Here is a 20,101-nt window from a genome sequence, read left to right on the forward strand (position 1 = left end):
AGAAAATTAATACAAAAACTTATTTTAAGGACGTGGACACTAATAATTATATACATTGGGATAGCTGTCATCTTAACAAATGGAAACAAAATATCCCAAAAGGACAATTCCTCAGATTAAAAAGAGATTGTAGGGAGATCGCGACATTTGAACATCAAACTACAATATTAAAACAAAAAATTTTAGATAGAGGATATGACAAACCTAAAATTGAACAAGATATAGATCAGGTACGAAAAATAGAAAGAAGAGATCTTTTGAATTATAACACGAAAAAAACAATAAGGAGTGATAACAGGACAAATGAGAAACTAAATATTCCATTTATTACACAATACGGGGAAGATAAATCAACTTTAGAAAAAATTATCAAAAAGCATTGGAATATTTTAAGTTATGACCCAGATATAGGCCCAAATCTACCGAGTAAACCTAGATTCGTACATAGAAAGGCTAGAACACTCAAAAGTAGATTAGCTCCAGCTATTTGCAAAGCATGCAGACATTCTAAAAAAAACACATACCTTTATGTCTAATATCACTAAACAAGAATATAAAATACACAACACTATTAGATGTATGGATAAGCATGTTGTCTACCTGATAGAATGCAAACAAATGTAAAATTCAGTACACAGGTGAGACAGTAAGAACTATAAGAGAACGTTTAAGAGAACATATTCTCTCAATTGAAAATTCGGAAGAAAAAATAAACTTAGAGCTCCCAGTTCCAAAACATTTTAGAATGTGCAATAATAGTGATCTGAAGTATTTCCATTTCTCTGCGATAGAAAAAGTGAGGAAGGATTGCAGAGGGGGGAATCGTTCAAAAAATCTCTTACAATCAGAAGCCAAATGGATATTTAAGCTACAGACACTACATCCCAAATGTTTAAATGTTGACTTTAATTTGAACAGTTTTTTAAAAGAGGATTAAATAATCTGACATTTCTTACATGCATTATATTCATATAGGCTCTGAAATTGCCTTTATAATACCTCTATATAACTATCTCTCAAAAACTTTTTTCTAATAACTTTTTTCAAATAACCTGTTTTCATTTATTGTATCAATGTGTTTCACTTCGTATAATACGAAATTTCTAAATTGTATATGTTTTAACGATCACCTGGTTCTGGGACTCAATTAATTAGCCAACAGCTGCAGGTAAAAACAAACCTGCTCAGCTGCGAGTAATCAGAAGAAAAGGTATAAAAGCCTGCAAAATACACCTGTCTAGCAGTACAGCTTGAAAAACGCCGGTGGACACGGCTGAAACGCGTAGTTCCTACTGCTAAAGACATCTGATGATAGAAAGCCTCTGTGCTGAGATCGCTGATGTGAAATATCAATTACTGTTCTTTTGAGGACTGAATAACTGATACTACCCTGTGATGACCACTGTACTGACCTAGAAACTTTATTCAAGACTTTATGCAAGACCGCAGAGCCACAAAACAATATACAAGATAATCCTCTAGGATCCGGACCGGTCAACCTGGTTTTACAGATACCGAGGCATTTCACGACAGGCTCCAGGACTGGCTTGCTTGATCTACATAGGCAGACAGTAAGTAATAACTTCTTTTCAAATTGAGACCGCTGATAAACTCTCACCGCCATATTACACTGTGCTGACCTAACATCCTTAAACAAGACCGTAGAGCCCGAAAGCAATCCTACCGAAAATTGGTTGAGACCGAGACCGGTATCTCTGCAATACTGACACCTAGGAACACTTGCAATAGGCTCCAGGACCGGCTTGCATCATTATTATTACGGGCAGACAGTAAGTAAAAACTTTTTTCTCTCTCTCTGGATATGGATATAAATTAAAGGAGAACACTTTCAAATTATTATATAACAAAGGACTGGGCTATAAGGCACTAAAAAACATTGCAACAAATTCGGGGATCACTGGGATCACCCTAGAACATCTGTATTACCAAAGACTTGATATTTTTTGGCCAGTATAATAACTGACCTATGAGTTATGTACGTTGTTATTTGATTTTAAGAATGCACTGATTAATTTCGATATATACACTTTCTTAATGAGTCGTCCGACTGTTTTATATTGCTTTATATATATATTGCAAAATTGAAAGCAACAGGAACTGTGTCTGCAAAGATAAAGTTTGTTTTAGTTCCAAGGCTTATTCACTGGAAACCAACACATCTTCTTACACAGAGCTTTTTTGGGAATATATTTTTTTGGAACCGGTGCTGCCCTGCCTTTGGGAGTATACAGTCCACTGGGCGGCTGAGAGGTCCCAGTACTGCTGATATTGCACCTGGAGGTGCTTGGCATCTTGTAAGTGCAACTTAACAGCCATATATCTCCTTTGTCCAAACGTTACTGGGCTATGTCTGTGTGTTCCTCTTATCCCTCCAGGCATTAACTTACAGGCCCTTTTAAGGACTTCATGGATCTGGAGTTGTGTTGGTGGTGATCAGTGATCTGGACCACTGCTTAAGTTCCAGTCTGCTTCAATAGCACCATTTGGGTGCGCCTCACTTGTGAGTATATTTCATCTGTGGTATTGTTTTTACATATCTTGGCGTTACTAGGAAAATTAATACAGAAGGCTGGTGTCTGTTGTCACAATCACCCAAGATGGTCTGCGAAAGCAGGTTCCCTGGGAGAGATGATCCAGAGACAACCACCATTGAAGAGAGTCCCTTGTCTCCTGCTCAAGAGTTATTCGAGGAGACAAGTCTGCATAATCTCTGTTCCTTTGCCTGAGCATGCTTAACTGCAGAGGTCTGAGATGGCGCCTCTGTTCCTTTCTTCCCTTAGACTACTACACATCAGGATGACCATCCTATGACAGAGAGCTGCCATCTTGGATTTGGACTAACTTCTATGATTGTTTGTATGGACTTTTAATTGCATTTGTTTTTATATACAATCATTTGATGAATTTATGAGTTTTTGGTATTATAGTATTCTAGCTTCCAGGAAGCGCCCCCTATGAGTGTGGTATACGCTGTGTACACCACACTCCATATTTATATTTATACTTAAAGCACTTTGATGAATTTTCCAACATTACATGTCTGACACTATTATACACTACTGATTAATTCTTTTCTAATTATTTATTAATTGTTTCGCTAATAGGTTAATACACCTGTTTACCTACTGATTAGTCTGACACAGACACAATCTCTTAAGAAACTCAATCAAATGTACGGATTCAAATTAGATTCTAATATTGTGTCCCTTAAAGGTTTAAGCATCAGGTTTGTGAATCTGTTTGCGCTTTAAACTCCTAAACAATTTTCTCTTTTCAAAACCACACCAGATATTCACAGGGGGAATATCATAGGAGTCAAAGCTTACCCAAATTTGCAGCGCAAGAAAGATTTTACACGTTCGCTTCCATTCTGTCGGGATGCCATGAGATCCAATTCCGGCTGACCCCACTTGAGAATCAGGTTGGAGAACACTTCCGGATGGAGTTCCCACTCCCCTGGATGAAAGGTCTGCCTGCTCAGGAAATCCGCCTCCCAGTTGTCCACCCCTGGGATGTGGATTGCCGATAGGCAACAAGAGTGGGCTTCTGCCCACTGGATTATTTTGGTAACCTCTGTCATCGCTAAGGAACTCCTCGCTCCTCCCTGATGATTGATGTAAGCCACTGAAGTTATGTTGTCCGACTGGAACCTGATATACTGGAGTGAGGCTAACTGGGGCCAAGCCGGAAGGGCATTGAAAATTGCTCTCAGTTCTAGAATGTTTATAGGAAGAACAGACTCTGACTGAGTCCAAATTCCCTGAGCCTTTAGGGAGCCCCAGACTGCTCCCCACCCCAGAAGGCTGGTGTCTGTTGTCACAATCACCCAAGATGGTCTGCGAAAGCAGGTTCCCTGGGAGAGATGATCCAGAGACAACCACCATTGAAGAGAGTCCCTTGTCTCCTGCTCCAGAGTTATTCGAGGAGACAAGTCTGCATAATCTCCGTTCCATTGCCTGAGCATGCTTAACTGCAGAGGTCTGAGATGATAGCGAGCAAACGGGATGATGTCCATTGCCCCCACCATCAGCCCGATTAGCTCCATGCACTGAGCCACTGACGACCGAGGAGTGTACTGAAGGACTAGACAAGTATCGATAATCTTTGATTTCCTGACTTCTGTCAGAAAAATCTTCATAGACAGGAAGTCTATTATTGTTCCCAAGAAGGTGACTCTTGTGTCTGGAACTAGGGAACTCTTTTCCAAATTTACCTTCCACCCGTGAGTTCTCAGGAAAGATAACACTATGTCAGTGTGGGATCTTGCTTGTTGAAAAGATGGCGCCTGGAGTAGAATGTCGTCCAGATAAGGCGCCACCCCAATGCCCCGTGACCGAAGTACCGCCAACAGAGACCCCAGAACCTTTGTGAAAATTCTGGGAGCAGTGGCCAGGCCGAAAGGAAGAGCCACGAACTGGAAGTGTTTGTCCTGGAAGGCAAACCTTAGGAACTTGTAATGATCCCTGTGAATAGGGACATGTAGGTACGCGTCCTTTAAATCCACTGTTGTCATAAATTGACCCTCCTGGATTAAGGGAAGAATGGAATGAATAGTTTCCATCTTGAAGGCTGGAACCTTGAGAAATTTGTTTAGACTCTTGAGGTCTAAAATTGGTCTGAAGGTTCCCTCCTTTTTGGGAGCCACGAACAGATTGGAATAAAAACCCTGACCCTGTTCCTGTACTGAAACGGGAACAATCACTCCCAGGGCGGAGAGGTCTCCTACACAATGTAAGAACGCCTCTCTCTTTGTCTGGTCTGCAGATAATCTTGAAAGTAGAAACCTGCCTCTGGGAGGAAAACTTTTGAACTCCAATTTGTATCCCTGAGACACTATTTCTATTGCCCAGGGATCCTGAACGTCCCGAACCCAAGCCTGAACGAAGAAGGAAAGTCTGCCCCCTACCAGATCCGGTCCCAGATCGGGGGCATGCTGTCTTGGATTCAATAGCAGGCTTCTTGGATTGGTTACCCTTATTCCAAGACTGGTTGGGTCTCCATGTAGGCTTAGATTGTTCCTGCTTAGAGGAGGAAGAGGAAGAATTTCCCTTGAAATTTCGAAAGGAATGAAAATTACTCTGTCGTCCTTTTTGTTTGCTTCTCTTATCCTGAGGGAGGAGATGACCCTTACCTCCCCGTGATATCAGAGATAATTTCCGTCAGGCCAGGTCCAAACAAGGTCTTCCCCTTGTAGAGAATCGCTAGAAGCTTAGACTTAGATGAAAATCCGCAGACCAAGGCTTTAACCATAAGGCTCTGCGGGCTAGAATAGAGAAACCCAAAATCTTAGCTCCCAGTTTAATAATTTGAAGGGAAGCGTCTGTAATAAAAGCATTAGCTAGCTTCAGAGCTTTTATTCTGTCTTGGATCTCCTCCAAGGAAGTCTCAGTCCTGAGAGACTCAGATAGTGCATCTAACTAATATGCTGCCGCACTAGTGACGGTAGCAATGCACGCAGCTGGCTGCCATTGCAGACCCTGGTGAACATAAATCTTTTTAAGTAAACCCTCTAACTTCTTGTCCATATGATCTTTGAAAGCACAGCTATCCTCTATGGGAATAGTAGTTATCTTGGCTAAGGTGGAAACAGCCCCTTCCACCTTAGGAACTGTTTGCCAAGTCTCCTTTAAAGAGTCAGCTATGGGAAACATCTTCTTAAAAATAGGAGAGGGAGAAAAGGGTATGCCTGGTCTCTCCCTCTCCTTAGTAATGATCTCCAAAGCTCGCTTTGGAACAGGAAATACGTCTGAGTAAGAAGGAACTTCGAAATATCTGTCCAATTTACTAGACTTCATAGGGGCAACCACTACCGTGGAGTCACAGTCGTCCAAAGTAACCAAAACCTCCCTGAGCAACAGGCGGAGGTGTTCTAGCTTAAACCTAATAGTTACAACCTCCGAGTCCGTCAGAGGCAATGAACTTTCTGAATCTGAAATTTCACCTTCAGATGGAACCACATTACCCTCCTCTTCAGGTCCTTGGGAGGGTACCTCCGAAATTGCCACAATTGCATCAGAAACCTCACTGAATGTCTGGTTTTCCTCTTACGTTTGCCCTGCAACATTGGGAAAGCAGACAATGCATCATAAATTGTAGAAGACATGAGGGAAGCTATGTCTTTTAAGGTAACTCCAGCGGGAGCTAGAGCAGAAGTACAGGGCACTGCTTGAGCAGGCAGTAAAATTTGGGACGCTTGGGGAGAAAGCTGCGGCATACCTTGAATCTCGTCATTAGACTCTTGGACAGCATCCGCTTTTGAAAAGTTTTTCTCAGGAAAAATCTTTTCCCTATAACTTAAAGTCCTCTCAATACATGAGGGAAAGAAAGGGATTGGTGGTTCCACATTTGCATCCAAACACAAGGAGCAAGTGACACTTTGCAAGTCTACTTGGTCCATACTGAATCACAATAATATAATTATGCAATAAAAACTTTAAATTTTTACACAAAAAAGTTTGAATGTAAAAAACTTTACTGTCTCTTTAAATTTAAAAGTGTAACTTTTTTACTGCGTGTGGGAAAAACATTTTCAAACACCCATACACAAATAAAAATGACACCCCTACACCTCAGCAGCTCTGCTGATGTGCCTACCTGACTGCAAGACCGGAGCCTCTCTCTCCCTCCTAGCAAGCAATCCGACTTGATAGGGGAACGATTCAGCTACCCTCCGGACCTAGAAACGCCTGATCTAGTTCAGAAAACATGCATTTCTAAGCAGAGAAATTATCCGGTCTGTATCCGGTCTTTACTGTGTCTTCAGATAGAGGCGCAGTAAAAAAGCGTGCAATACAGAAGATCTGCCCATCGTGGACGTCGCTAACCGCAACAACACTCTCCAGACGTTATTTCATATTAAAACTAACGCCATGATAAAAGAACCACCATTCAAGTGCTTATCTCCCAGCCCCAGTGCCTGTTAAACGCTGTCTGGTTCTCTCAGACTCTAAAAGTGCTCCTTTTCCTCTAAGTGTCCCAGGAAACTAACAAAGCACTTACCTCATATGTCTGCCTGACAGCAAATGCAGTTCACCAGGTTTGAGGGGTTCTTTCCCCCACATGGACCTGTGAAGAAAAATAAATTCCTGAATAAATATTCCTCAGATTTTCAGGATTAGGGCAGCAATAATATATGGGAGGCGCAGTGAGAATTATGTCCCACAAGTTCCCATTGCTCTAAAGCCACCAATGCTCTACTAAAGAGACTGATATGTACTACGGCTACACCCCAGGACAAAGCAGCACAATCCTGCACTACTTTAAAAATAATAAACTCTTGATTGAAGAATCTAAGCTAACACCTCACTTTACCTCTTCCTATCACTAACGTAGGTAAAGAGAATGACTGGAGTGGGAGGAGCTATTTAACAGCTCTGCTGTGGTGCTCTTTGCCTCCTCCTGCTGACCAGGAGGTGAATATCCCATTAGTAATTAAGATGATCCGTGGACTCATCGTGTCATAAAAAAAAATTGTGTTTCCACTCCCCCTGAGGCTGAAGTGTATTCTGTGGAATGCAGAAAACTGACCCTCCTACGTGCTGCACAGTGATTGGTTGATATGTGCAGGAGCTCATTTATACTTATCTAACTGACCACAGCAAAGAAAGTAGGATAAACAACATTTAAAAGGCTTTAAAACGGGTGTGTCCTGGGCCAGCAAACAAATCCAAGCTATTGTTATTCCACGTTGCGTCTTGTCAATGCAGTACATATATATATATCCCAGACCCTCTGTACTTTAATATGTTAACTGGACCAGGTTAAGTATTTAAAGCCTATGTTATCCAGGTATGGAGACTGAGAAGACCAGGATCAGTGAGATCCATAGGAGGTCTGTACAGCTCATGTAGAGGGTTTAGGCAATCTGGTAGAGTATATACAAATACACTTACACTGATGCACACACACACTAATATATACAAATACACTTACACTGATGCACACACACACACTAATATATACAAATACACTTACACTGATGCACACACACATTAAAATATACAAATACACTTACACTGATGCACACATACACTTATATATACAAATACACTTACACTGATGCACACACACACACTAATATATACAAATACACTTACACAAATGCACACGCACACTAATATATACAAATACACTTACACTGATGCACACACACACATTAATATATACAAATACACTTACACTGATGCACACACACACACACTAATATATACAAATACACTTACACTGATGCACACGCACACTAAAATATACAAATACACTTACACTGATGCACACTAATATATACAAATACACTTACACTGATGCACACACGCACTAATACATACAAATAAACTTACACTGATGCACACGCACACTAATAATTACAAATACACTTACACTGATGCACACGCACATATATATATACAAATACACTTGCATTGATATACACATATAAACACACAAATATAGATACATGCATATATACCCACACAAGTATGGACACTCACACGTGCATATATACCCACACATACGTTATTTTTTGCTGTGTCCAGTATAAGGGTTAAATGTACAGGATTCCCATGCTAAGGATTCAAAAGTCTGCACTTGAAGGGACATTAAACACTAAATAAATGCTAGGTAGAATGATGCATTCAAAGAAAAAGATTAATCTGAGAATAACATGTAGATGTATTTTTTTAGTTTAATTAGCTGTTTAAATATTGACAACATAAGTGTATAGTTTTAGTGTCTATAAAACAATTGGAGCTGCCATGTTGTAACTTAGGTTACCTTCTCTGCTGTGGCCAATTAGGGACAGTTATAAATAGGTCGCTAGAGTGTGCAGCCAATAACCATGTGGAATATAGAAGTGTACTGCACTCCCATTTCTAACAGGAACTAAAAAGCTCACAATTTCACAATTGAAATACAGGAAAAGTGGACAAAATAAATAATGAAAGTATATTGCAGAGTTTTTTTTATATATACAGTTTACCATTTTATATTACCATCTCAAAGTGTTAAATGTCCCTTTAAGAGTGAGGGGCTGCAAATGTGGCTTTTTAATAATGGTCTTAAAATCTAACTAGTGCAACAAAGCACAAGCACAAACAAGGCCACCTTCAATGCAAATCAAACACTAAATGCTGTTGCAGGAAATTGGAGATGTTACCTCGCAGCTCAGACTGCGCACACAGGCTTGACGCACAATGCTAAACAACTGTGGGTGGTTTGGGTGCTGGTGGCTGACGTATTTAATAGACGTTTCCTTGTCTTGGCTGATGTATCCTGGGTGCCCTGTAGCTAACGATCGGCAACCCTGAGCAAGGAGAGAGAAGGAAGATTATCAATACCAGGTCACAAATTAAATTTAAAAAATCCAGCTATACCCACATTAGTAACTGTTTTACTTAAAATCATATATAGACTACAGCTTTAAAGGAACAGTCTATTCTAGAATTTGTATTGTTTAAAATGCATAACCAACTCTGTTATATTAAAGGGATATTAAACCTAATTTTTTCTTTCATGATTCAGATAGAGCATGCAATTTTAAGCAACTTTCTAATTTACTCCTATTATCAATTTTTCTTTGTTCTCTTGGTATCTTTATTTGAAAAAGCAGGAACGTAAGTTTAGGAGCCGGACAGTTTTTGGTTCAGCACCCTGGGTAGCGCTTGCTGATTGGTAGCTATGTTTAGCCACCAATCAGCAAGCGTTACCCAGATGTTGAACCAAAAATGGGCAGTTCCTAAACTTATATTCCTGCTTTTCAAATAAAGATACCAAAAGAACGAAGAACAATTGACAATAGGAGTAAATTAGATAGGCGATTACCTTTCCAACAGTGGGTCTTGGGGGTCTGTAGCTGCTTAGATGCCTGAGATACAGGCTTCTAAGCAGCATGCCCCCTTCTCCTATTCTAAACATTGTTATTTTTAAATAAAGTTGCGCGATGATGTCATCACGTCATTGCAAGTGATGTCGTCATGTCATTGCGTCTGACATCACCACGCATAACGTGAAGCCCTGGCGATGCCTGTCACTATACAGGCCCGATCGCTGGGTAGGAGCGGGTGGGAGCCCCCAGATCTCCCTCAAGGTGGGAGAGTGCTAGCTACGGCTCTGAGCCGTCGTTAGCACCTGAGTGGGAAATTCTTCGAAGGCTCAGAACCGTTGTTAGCACTGAAAGGGTTAATACACTTTTTACCTCTGTGATTACCTTGTATCTAAGCCTATGCGGACAGTTTTTTTTATGTTTTGTTTTCCATTATTTTAAAATAATCTGCAGTTTATAAACTAAAAATATATACATATATGTATTGGAATATATAGCAAAAGTATCTATAATGTGTATCATAGATGCTATTGACCAATATGTTTATGCATTTGAAAAATTATTTTAGTGTCCACAGCTGCAAAAAAAATGTTGATGTTAATAATTAAACATTAATACAATGAAATTTAAAGAGACAGTTAACGCCTTGTAATTACAAGACATTTCTGTTGTGTTGATTTAGAATAATAATCAATTCTTTTTTTTTTTTTTTTTTTTAAACAAATGAACATCCATTTTACTGCAATTATTTTTCAATAGCCAAACTGCACACACCATTTGCCTTATTTGGAAGATCCAATCTGGGCTTTAGTCTGCAGACAACAAGGCTAGTCATGGTCATGAAGTTAGTATACAATGTTTTGTTTTGCCGTTGTTATCTAATAAAGCCAATTCAAGACAGATATGTACCCGGGTTAACCTTGAGAAGTCAGCAGGGCGCATTTCAAGTTCTGAGAATTAGAAATTGCTCAATTTTCAGACCTAAATTACATAAAAAGGGGACAAAATAGGAGGCGTGGCGTAGCTGTGCAATGAGATGGCTGTGCTGCTGTGAAGCTCCGTAGCCTTTCTCACTTAATTAGCCCACAGACTGCCAACTTTGGGAAAATATCTCCAACAAAGTAACGGAGGTTCATTGGGAGCAAGCTGACTAGGCAGCGGACATGCCAGGTGAACAAACAACTTGAAAAACGGAGGCAACAGCTGTAAATAAAAAGTCCGGTCGCCATCTTGGATTTCGGCCTACACTACAAACCGGATCATAAGCGATCTCTCTGGCTGATTAATTGAAATCTACTCAGCCCAGGCACTTCTATCGCTGCCACAATCAGAATAACAGCCTCCAGGGTAAGATCCGCACCACGAGCCATATAAGCACACCAACCCACATGGCCTCACAAAACGTCTCCACCATACTCAAATAAAAATGCAAAATGGCCACGCTATATACCTAAATATAAAAGTTTCTCAGGCATGCAAAGTCTTATCAACTACGTCTGCCAACATACCCTAGCCTAACATGGTATTCAAAATGAATAAAGGAGACGTTGGCTACTATTAAGGTACAAATACATATCAATAACCGCATGTGTTTTAAATAAATATCCTTGGATCAGGGGAATGCCAATATGCTAATATAAGCCCATTATGCAGGAGAATAAATAACCTACATTATATATGAAAGTCGTGATAAAGTGCTTTCCTTGTGGTGTTCAATACCTTTATTTTCACCTCATGAAAACACCACGCTCCTATACCCTATAAAATATTTCACGCTCCTCTCTGCTTATGGCAGCTAGGAAATCTGCCAGAAAGACTAAGAAAGCTTCAGCCTCAAAGATACCGTCGGTGAGCTCCTTTTTTGCTAAACAAGACCAAGCTCCCCACATAGCTCCAACAGGAGACATACAATCTGACAACATGGCAACACAGGCGCCCACATCACTACCTTCATCCTCTATGGAACAACTGACACAAATTCAGAGCACTATAGCTGCTCTCCCGTCAAAATCTGACATTGATTTTAAATCTTTCATTAAATCGGAAATATCCTCTATAAAAAAGATATCATTGAATTGGGATCTAGGATGGAGTGTTTGGAAGAAGGACAAGAAAACTTGGAATCAATAGTCAGCAATAACACTCAACACCTCAATTGCCAAGACTCAGTGATTCAGGACTTACAACTGAAAGAGCTTGATAACCGCAACCTCCGCAGCAATCTACGGATAAGGGGAGTCCCCAAGGACATTTTAAATGAGCATATAACCACATATCTTCTATAACAATTCAAACAACTAGTTCCTTCATTGGAACTGACAGAAGCCTCTCTGGAGAGAGCTCACAGAGCTTTATGCCCAAGACCTAAACCAGAAAGCCTATCTCGGGACATAATCTTGAAATTTGTCTTTTTCCAACACAAGGAAGCTGTTTGGAAACAAGCAAGATCACAAGGTTCTGTAACATTCCAAGAACATACCCTCCAAATCTTCCAGGACTTATGCCCCACAACAATTGATAAGAGACGCTCTCTAAAATTCATAACCACTATCCTACAAGAAAACAAAATAAGATACAGATGGTGATTTCCGTTTAGTCTCCTAGTCAACAGAGATGGAAAAATCTTGATATATAAAAATCCGGAAGATCTTGAGGCCCTATCTAAGGGTCTCAGTCTGAACTTTCCGCACCCTCAACAACAGGAACAAGACACCCACAACAGATCATCAAGGCTCATCAAAAGCAACCAGATCCACAATGGACTCCTGTGTCCAGGAGGAGACCGAAAAACTCTCAGATAACATGAAGAGATGCTTAAATTAATTTGTGTTACCTGTTTGCTTGTAAAAGCAGTTGCCTAGATGAAAACAGGTCATATACACACTGTTTATATACTAAGTTATATATGTTACTGTATGATACGGCTCTAGGATGATGATAGACACTATTCCTACACTTTCAAGATCTGAGAATAGTTAAAAACTTACAATAAGGTCCGAGAGACATAGCCCTACATGCTTCTAATATTCTAGTTACATTCAGTGTCGGTCAACCGATAGCTTAAAATATTACACTGAATCAACGTCTCTCAGAGGATATATAGCACCTACTTAAATGTAAGGGACCAAAGTACAGTTTAGTATATCAAACAAATACTCACTGGTGCCTAAATATTACAAATTCTACCAGACTAAGCTCACTACGTAAACAGTGGCAAATATGGCATAAATATAAAATATATTCTTAAAGTCTGATATGCTCTGAGTAACACCAGGGAACAGAGGTTACATAAAGTTACCATTTTTATATGTTTTTTTTACATGTTTTGTATGTTTTTACTTGTTTCTTACTTTCTCCCTAATTGTTAATTGTTTCTGGTTTATTGCATGTTTGATCGCTCTCAAAGACACAGGCCAAGCCATATTTGTCCATCCTCATTAATACAGGTTATGCTTAGCGATGATGTTACTCATACTAGATGGGGGGGGGGTCCTGGTCCCCCTGGCGGGGAGCTGCGGCCACTGGTGAGTATTTCACTTACATTAACCAAGAGAGCGGAGAGTTAATCAGATAAAAATGTTGAACTTCTACTTATATAACAGAATAAATCATTGGTGAATTTAACCAATTTATACAGGTATTGCCGGGCATAAATACCCAAACTTCTTTTGCCCAACCTTTTCATGGATCATATGGACTATAGAGTGAGAAACGTGTCCTCACGAAAGTCACTCTTGACTAATTTAATGTTTTTATTATTTACTAAATGTTTTACTCTTGTTACCCTCTCCCCCTCCTTGCTGCTCTACCTGCTCACTCCCGCTACACCACAAAAAACATAATTTATGTAAGAACTTACCTGATAAATTCATTTCTTTCATATTAACAAGAGTCCATGAGCTAGTGACGTATGGGATATACATTCCTACCAGGAGGGGCAAAGTTTCCCAAACCTTAAAATGCCTATAAATACACCCCTCACCACACCCACAAATTAGTTTAACGAATAGCCAAGAAGTGGGGTGATAAGAAAAAAAGTGCGAAGCATATAAAATAAGGAATTGGAATAATTGTGCTTTATACAAAAAAATCATAACCACCACAAAAAAGGGTGGGCCTCATGGACTCTTGTTAATATGAAAGAAATGAATTTATCAGGTAAGTTCTTACATAAATTATGTTTTCTTTCATGTAATTAACAAGAGTCCATGAGCTAGTGACGTATGGGATAATGACTACCCAAGATGTGGATCTTTCCACACAAGAGTCACTAGAGAGGGAGGGATAAAATAAAGACAGCCAATTCCTGCTGAAAATAATCCACACCCAAAATAAAGTTTAACAAAAAACATAAGCAGAAGATTCAAACTGAAACCGCTGCCTGAAGAACTTTTCTACCAAAAACTGCTTCAGAAGAAGAAAATACATCAAAATGGTAGAATTTAGTAAAAGTATGCAAAGAGGACCAAGTTGCTGCTTTGCAGATCTGGTCAACCGAAGCTTCATTCCTAAACGCCCAGGAAGTAGAAACTGACCTAGTAGAATGAGCTGTAATTCTTTGAGGCGGAATTTTACCCGACTCAACATAGGCAAGATGAATTAAAGATTTCAACCAAGATGCCAAAGAAATGGCAGAAGCTTTCTGGCCTTTCCTAGAACCGGAAAAGATAACAAATAGACTAGAAGTCTTACGGAAAGATTTCGTAGCTTCAACATAATATTTCAAAGCTCTAACAACATCCAAAGAATGCAATGATTTCTCCTTAGAATTCTTAGGATTAGGACATAATGAAGGAACCACAATTTCTCTACTAATGTTGTTGGAATTCACAACTTTAGGTAAAAATTCAAAAGAAGTTCGCAACACCGCCTTATCCTGATGAAAAATCAGAAAAGGAGACTCACACGAAAGAGCAGATAATTCAGAAACTCTTCTAGCAGAAGAGATGGCCAAAAGGAACAAAACTTTCCAAGAAAGTAATTTAATGTCCAATGAATGCATAGGTTCAAACGGAGGAGCTTGAAGAGCTCCCAAAACCAAATTCAAACTCCATGGAGGAGAAATTGACTTAATGACAGGTTTTATACGAACCAAAGCTTGTACAAAACAATGAATATCAGGAAGAATAGCAATCTTTCTGTGAAAAAGAACAGAAAGAGCGGAGATTTGTCCTTTCAAAGAACTCGCGGACAAACCCTTATCTAAACCATCCTGAAGAAACTGTAAAATTCTCGGTATTCTAAAAGAATGCCAAGAAAAATGATGAGAAAGACACCAAGAAATATAAGTCTTCCAGACTCTATAATATATCTCTCGAGATACAGATTTACGAGCCTGTAACATAGTATTAATCACGGAGTCAGAGAAACCTCTATGACCAAGAATCAAGCGTTCAATCTCCATACCTTTAAATTTAAGGATTTCAGATCCGGATGGGAAAAAGGACCTTGAGACAGAAGGTCTGGTCTTAACGGAAGAGTCCATGGTTGGCAAGATGCCATCCGGACAAGATCCGCATACCAAAACCTGTGAGGCCATGCCGGAGCTATTAGCAGAACAAACGAGCATTCCCTCAGAATCTTGGAGATTACTCTTGGAAGAAGAACTAGAGGCGGAAAGATATAGGCAGGATGATACTTCCAAGGAAGTGATAATGCATCCACTGCCTCCGCCTGAGGATCCCGGGATCTGGACAGATACCTGGGAAGTTTCTTGTTTAGATGAGAGGCCATCAGATCTATCTCTGGGAGCCCCCACATTTGAACAATCTGAAGAAAAACCTCTGGGTGAAGAGACCATTCGCCCGGATGCAACGTTTGGCGACTGAGATAATCCGCTTCCCAATTGTCTACACCTGGGATATGAACCGCAGAGATTAGACAGGAGCTGGATTCCGCCCAAACCAAAATTCGAGATACTTCTTTCATAGCCAGAGGACTGTGAGTCCCTCCTTGATGATTGATGTATGCCACAGTTGTGACATTGTCTGTCTGAAAACAAATGAACGATTCTCTCTTCAGAAGAGGCCAAAACTGAAGAGCTCTGAAAACTGCACGGAGTTCCAAGATATTGATCGGTAATCTCACCTCCTGAGATTCCCAAACTCCTTGTGCCGTCAGAGAACCCCACACAGCTCCCCAACCTGTGAGACTTGCATCTGTTGAAATTACAGTCCAGGTCGGAAGAACAAAAGAAGCCCCCTGAATTAAACGATGGTGATCTGTCCACCACGTTAGAGAGTGCCGAACAATCGGTTTTAAAGATATTAATTGATATATCTTCGTGTAATCCCTGCACCATTGGTTCAGCATACAGAGCTGAAGAGGTCGCATGTGAAAACGAGCAAAGGGGATCGCGTCCGATGCAGCAGTCATAAGACCTAGAATTTCCATGCATAAGGCTACCGAAGGGAATGATTGAGACTGAAGGTTTCGACAGGCTGTAATCAATTTTAGACATCTCTTGTCTGTTAAAGACAAAGTCATGGACACTGAATCTATCTGGAAACCCAGAAAGGTTACCCTTGTTTGAGGAATCAAAGAACTTTTTGGTAAATTGATCCTCCAACCATGATCTTGAAGAAACAACACAAGTCGATTCGTATGAGACTCTGCTAAATGTAAAGACGGAGCAAGTACCAAGATATCGTCCAAATAAGGAAATACCACAATACCCTGTTCTCTGATTACAGACAGAAGGGCACCGAGAATCTTTGTGAAAATTCTTGGAGCTGTAGCAAGGCCAAACGGTAGAGCCACAAATTGGTAATGCTTGTCTAGAAAAGAGAATCTCAGGAACTGATAATGATCTGGATGAATCGGAATATGCAGATATGCATCCTGTAAATCTATTGTGGACATATAATTCCCTTGCTGAACAAAAGGCAATATAGTCCTTACAGTTACCATCTTGAACGTTGGTATCCTTACATAATGATTCAATAATTTTAGATCCAGAACTGGTCTGAAGGAATTCTCCTTCTTTGGTACAATGAAGAGATTTGAATAAAACCCCATCCCCTGTTCCGGAACTGGAACTGGCATAATTACTCCAGCCAACTCTAGATCTGAAACACAATTCAGAAATGCTTGAGCTTTCACTGGATTTACTGGGACATGGGAAAGAAAAAATCTCTTTGCAGGAGGTCTCATCTTGAAACCAATCCTGTACCCTTCTGAAACAATGTTCTGAATCCAAAGATTGTGAACAGAACTGATCCAAATTTCTTTGAAAAAACGTAACCTGCCCCCTACCAGCTGAACTGGAATGAGGGCCGTACCTTCATGTGAACTTAGAAGCAGGCTTTGCCTTTCTAGCAGGCTTGGATTTATTCCAGACTGGAGATGGTTTCCAAACTGAAACTGCTCCTGAGGACGAAGGATCAGGCTTTTGTTCTTTGTTGAAACGAAAGGAACGAAAACGATTGTTAGCCCTGTTTTTACCTTTAGACTTTTTATCCTGTGGTAAAAAAGTTCCTTTCCCACCAGTAACAGTTGAAATAATAGAATCCAACTGAGAACCAAATAATTTGTTTCCCTGGAAAGAAATGGAAAGTAGAGTTGATTTAGAAGCCATATCAGCATTCCAAGTCTTAAGCCATAAAGCTCTTCTGGCTAAGATAGCCAGAGACATAAATCTAACATCAACTCTAATAATATCAAAAATGGCATCACAGATGAAATTATTAGCATGCTGGAGAAGAATAATAATATCATGAGAATCACGATTTGTTACTTGTTGCGCTAGAGTTTCCAACCAAAAAGTTGAAGCTGCAGCAACATCAGCCAATGATATAGCAGGTCTAAGAAGATTACCTGAACATAGATAAGCTTTTCTTAGAAAAGATTCAATTTTTCTATCTAAAGGATCCTTAAACGAGGTACCATCTGATGTAGGAATGGTAGTACGTTTAGCAAGGGTAGAAATAGCCCCATCAACTTTAGGGATTTTGTCCCAAAATTCTAATCTGTCAGGCGGAACAGGATATAATTGCTTAAAACGTTTAGAAGGAGTAAATGAATTACCCAATCTATCCCATTCCTTAGCAATTACTGCAGAAATAGCATTAGGAACAGGAAAGACTTCTGGAATAACCGCAGGAGCTTTAAAAACCTTATCCAAACGTATAGAATTAGTATCAAGAGGACTAGAATCCTCTATTTCTAAAGCAATTAGTACTTCTTTAAGTAAAGAGCGAATAAATTCCATCTTAAATAAATATGAAGATTTATTAGCATCAATCTCTGAGACAGAATCCTCTGAACCAGAAGAGTCCAAAGAATCAGAATGATGGTGTTCATTTAAAAATTCATCTGTAGAGAGAGAAGATTTAAAAGACTTTTTACGTTTACTAGAAGGAGAAATAACAGACAAAGCCTTCTTTATGGATTCAGAAACAAAATCTCTTATGTTATCAGGAACATTCTGCACCTTAGATGTTGAGGGAACTGCAACAGGCAATGGTACATCACTAAAGGAAATATTATCTGCATTAACAAGTTTGTCATGACATTTAATACAAACAACAGCTGGAGGAATAGCTACCAAAAGTTTACAGCAGATACACTTAGCTTTGGTAGATCCAGCAGGCAGAGGTTTTCCTGTAGTATCTTCTGGCTCAGATGCAACGTGAGACATCTTGCAATATGTAAGAGAAAAAACAACATATAAAGCAAAATAGATCAAATTCCTTATAAGACAGTTTCAGGAATGGGAAAAAAATGCCAAACATCAAGCTTCTAGCAACCAGAAGCAAATGAAAAATGAGACTGAAATAATGTGGAGACAAAAACGACGCCCATATTTTTTGGCGCCAAATAAGACGCCCACATTATTTGGCGCCTAAATGCTTTTGGCGCCAAAAATGACGCCACATCCGGAACGCCGACATTTTTGGCGCAAAATAACGTCAAAAAAATGACGCAACTTCCGGCGACACGTATGACGCCGGAAACGAAATGAATTTTTGCGCCAAAAAAGTCCGCGCCAAGAATGACGCAATAAAATGAAGCATTTTCAGCCCCCGCGAGCCTAACAGCCCACAGGGAAAAAGTCAAATTTTTGAGGTAAGAAAAATATGATAATTAAAGCATAATCCCAAATATGAAACTGACTGTCTGGAAATAAGGAAAGTTGAACATTCTGAGTCAAGGCAAATAAATGTTTGAATACATATATTTAGAACTTTATAAATAAAGTGCCCAACCATAGCTTAGAGTGTCACAGAAAATAAGACTTACTTACCCCAGGACACTCATCTACATGTTTGTAGAAAGCCAAACCAGTACTGAAACGAGAATCAGTAGAGGAAATGGTAAATATAAGAGTATATCGTCGATCTGAAAAGGGAGGTAAGAGATGAATCTCTACGACCGATAACAGAGAACCTTATGAAATAGACCCCGTAGAAGGAGATCACTGCATTCAATAGGCAATACTCTCCTCACATCCCTCTGACATTCACTGCACGCTGAGAGGAAAACCGGGCTCCAACTTGCTGCGGAGCGCATATCAACGTAGAATCTAGCACAAACTTACTTCACCACCTCCCTTGGAGGCAAAGTTTGTAAAACTAATTTGTGGGTGTGGTGAGGGGTGTATTTATAGGCATTTTAAGGTTTGGGAAACTTTGCCCCTCCTGGTAGGAATGTATATCCCATACGTCACTAGCTCATGGACTCTTGTTAATTACATGAAAGAAATATACTTCAACGCATCTAATCAGGGCAAATTACAAGTTGCTAAAGTTAATAGTATTCACTTATTTACCCACCCATGGCTAACTCTCAACAATCACATAAACCACTAGACTCCATAAGGATTCAGACAATAAACACCAAAGGGCTTAATATCCCAGCTAAAAGGTCTCAAGCTTTAAGATACTTCATTAGACATAAAACAGACATAGTATTTGTCCAAGAGACCCATTTTATTAAACATAGAGATCCTTTAACATTTACTATTAATTTTGGAACATGCTATTATGCCTCCCATCCCAAATCTAAGAAACAAGGAGTCAGGATCTTGATTCGGAAAAACGTCCCATTCACAACCCTCAAAACTATTAAGGATAGAGAGGGTAGATATATAATTTTAATAGGCCTGCTTTACGGCCGCCCAGTTACATTAGTTTCTATGTACTCTCCAAATTACAAACAATCCAACTTTATTAAAACTGTTACTAATTTAATTCTAGAACATCAAAATGGTATTCTGGTGCTCTGTGGAGATCTGAATATACCCTTAAACCCTCACCTAGACTG

The 20,101-nt window shown here is 39.6% G+C and overlaps 1 protein-coding gene across 2 annotated transcripts in view; it reads right to left on the reverse strand.

Annotated features, from left to right (window-relative positions):
• Window positions 1-20,101, reverse strand: part of LOC128642290 (folliculin) — an 84,086-nt gene that overhangs the window by 46,226 nt on the left and 17,759 nt on the right. For both annotated transcript variants that reach the window (XM_053695007.1, XM_053695006.1), the window contains exon 3: window positions 9,173-9,319. In XM_053695007.1, coding sequence (XP_053550982.1) covers window positions 9,173-9,319 — 147 coding nt within the window. The remainder of the gene's footprint in view (window positions 1-9,172; window positions 9,320-20,101) is intronic.

This window comes from Bombina bombina, chromosome 11 (genome assembly GCF_027579735.1).
Source record: "Bombina bombina isolate aBomBom1 chromosome 11, aBomBom1.pri, whole genome shotgun sequence".
Classification (NCBI taxonomy): domain Eukaryota; kingdom Metazoa; phylum Chordata; class Amphibia; order Anura; family Bombinatoridae; genus Bombina; species Bombina bombina.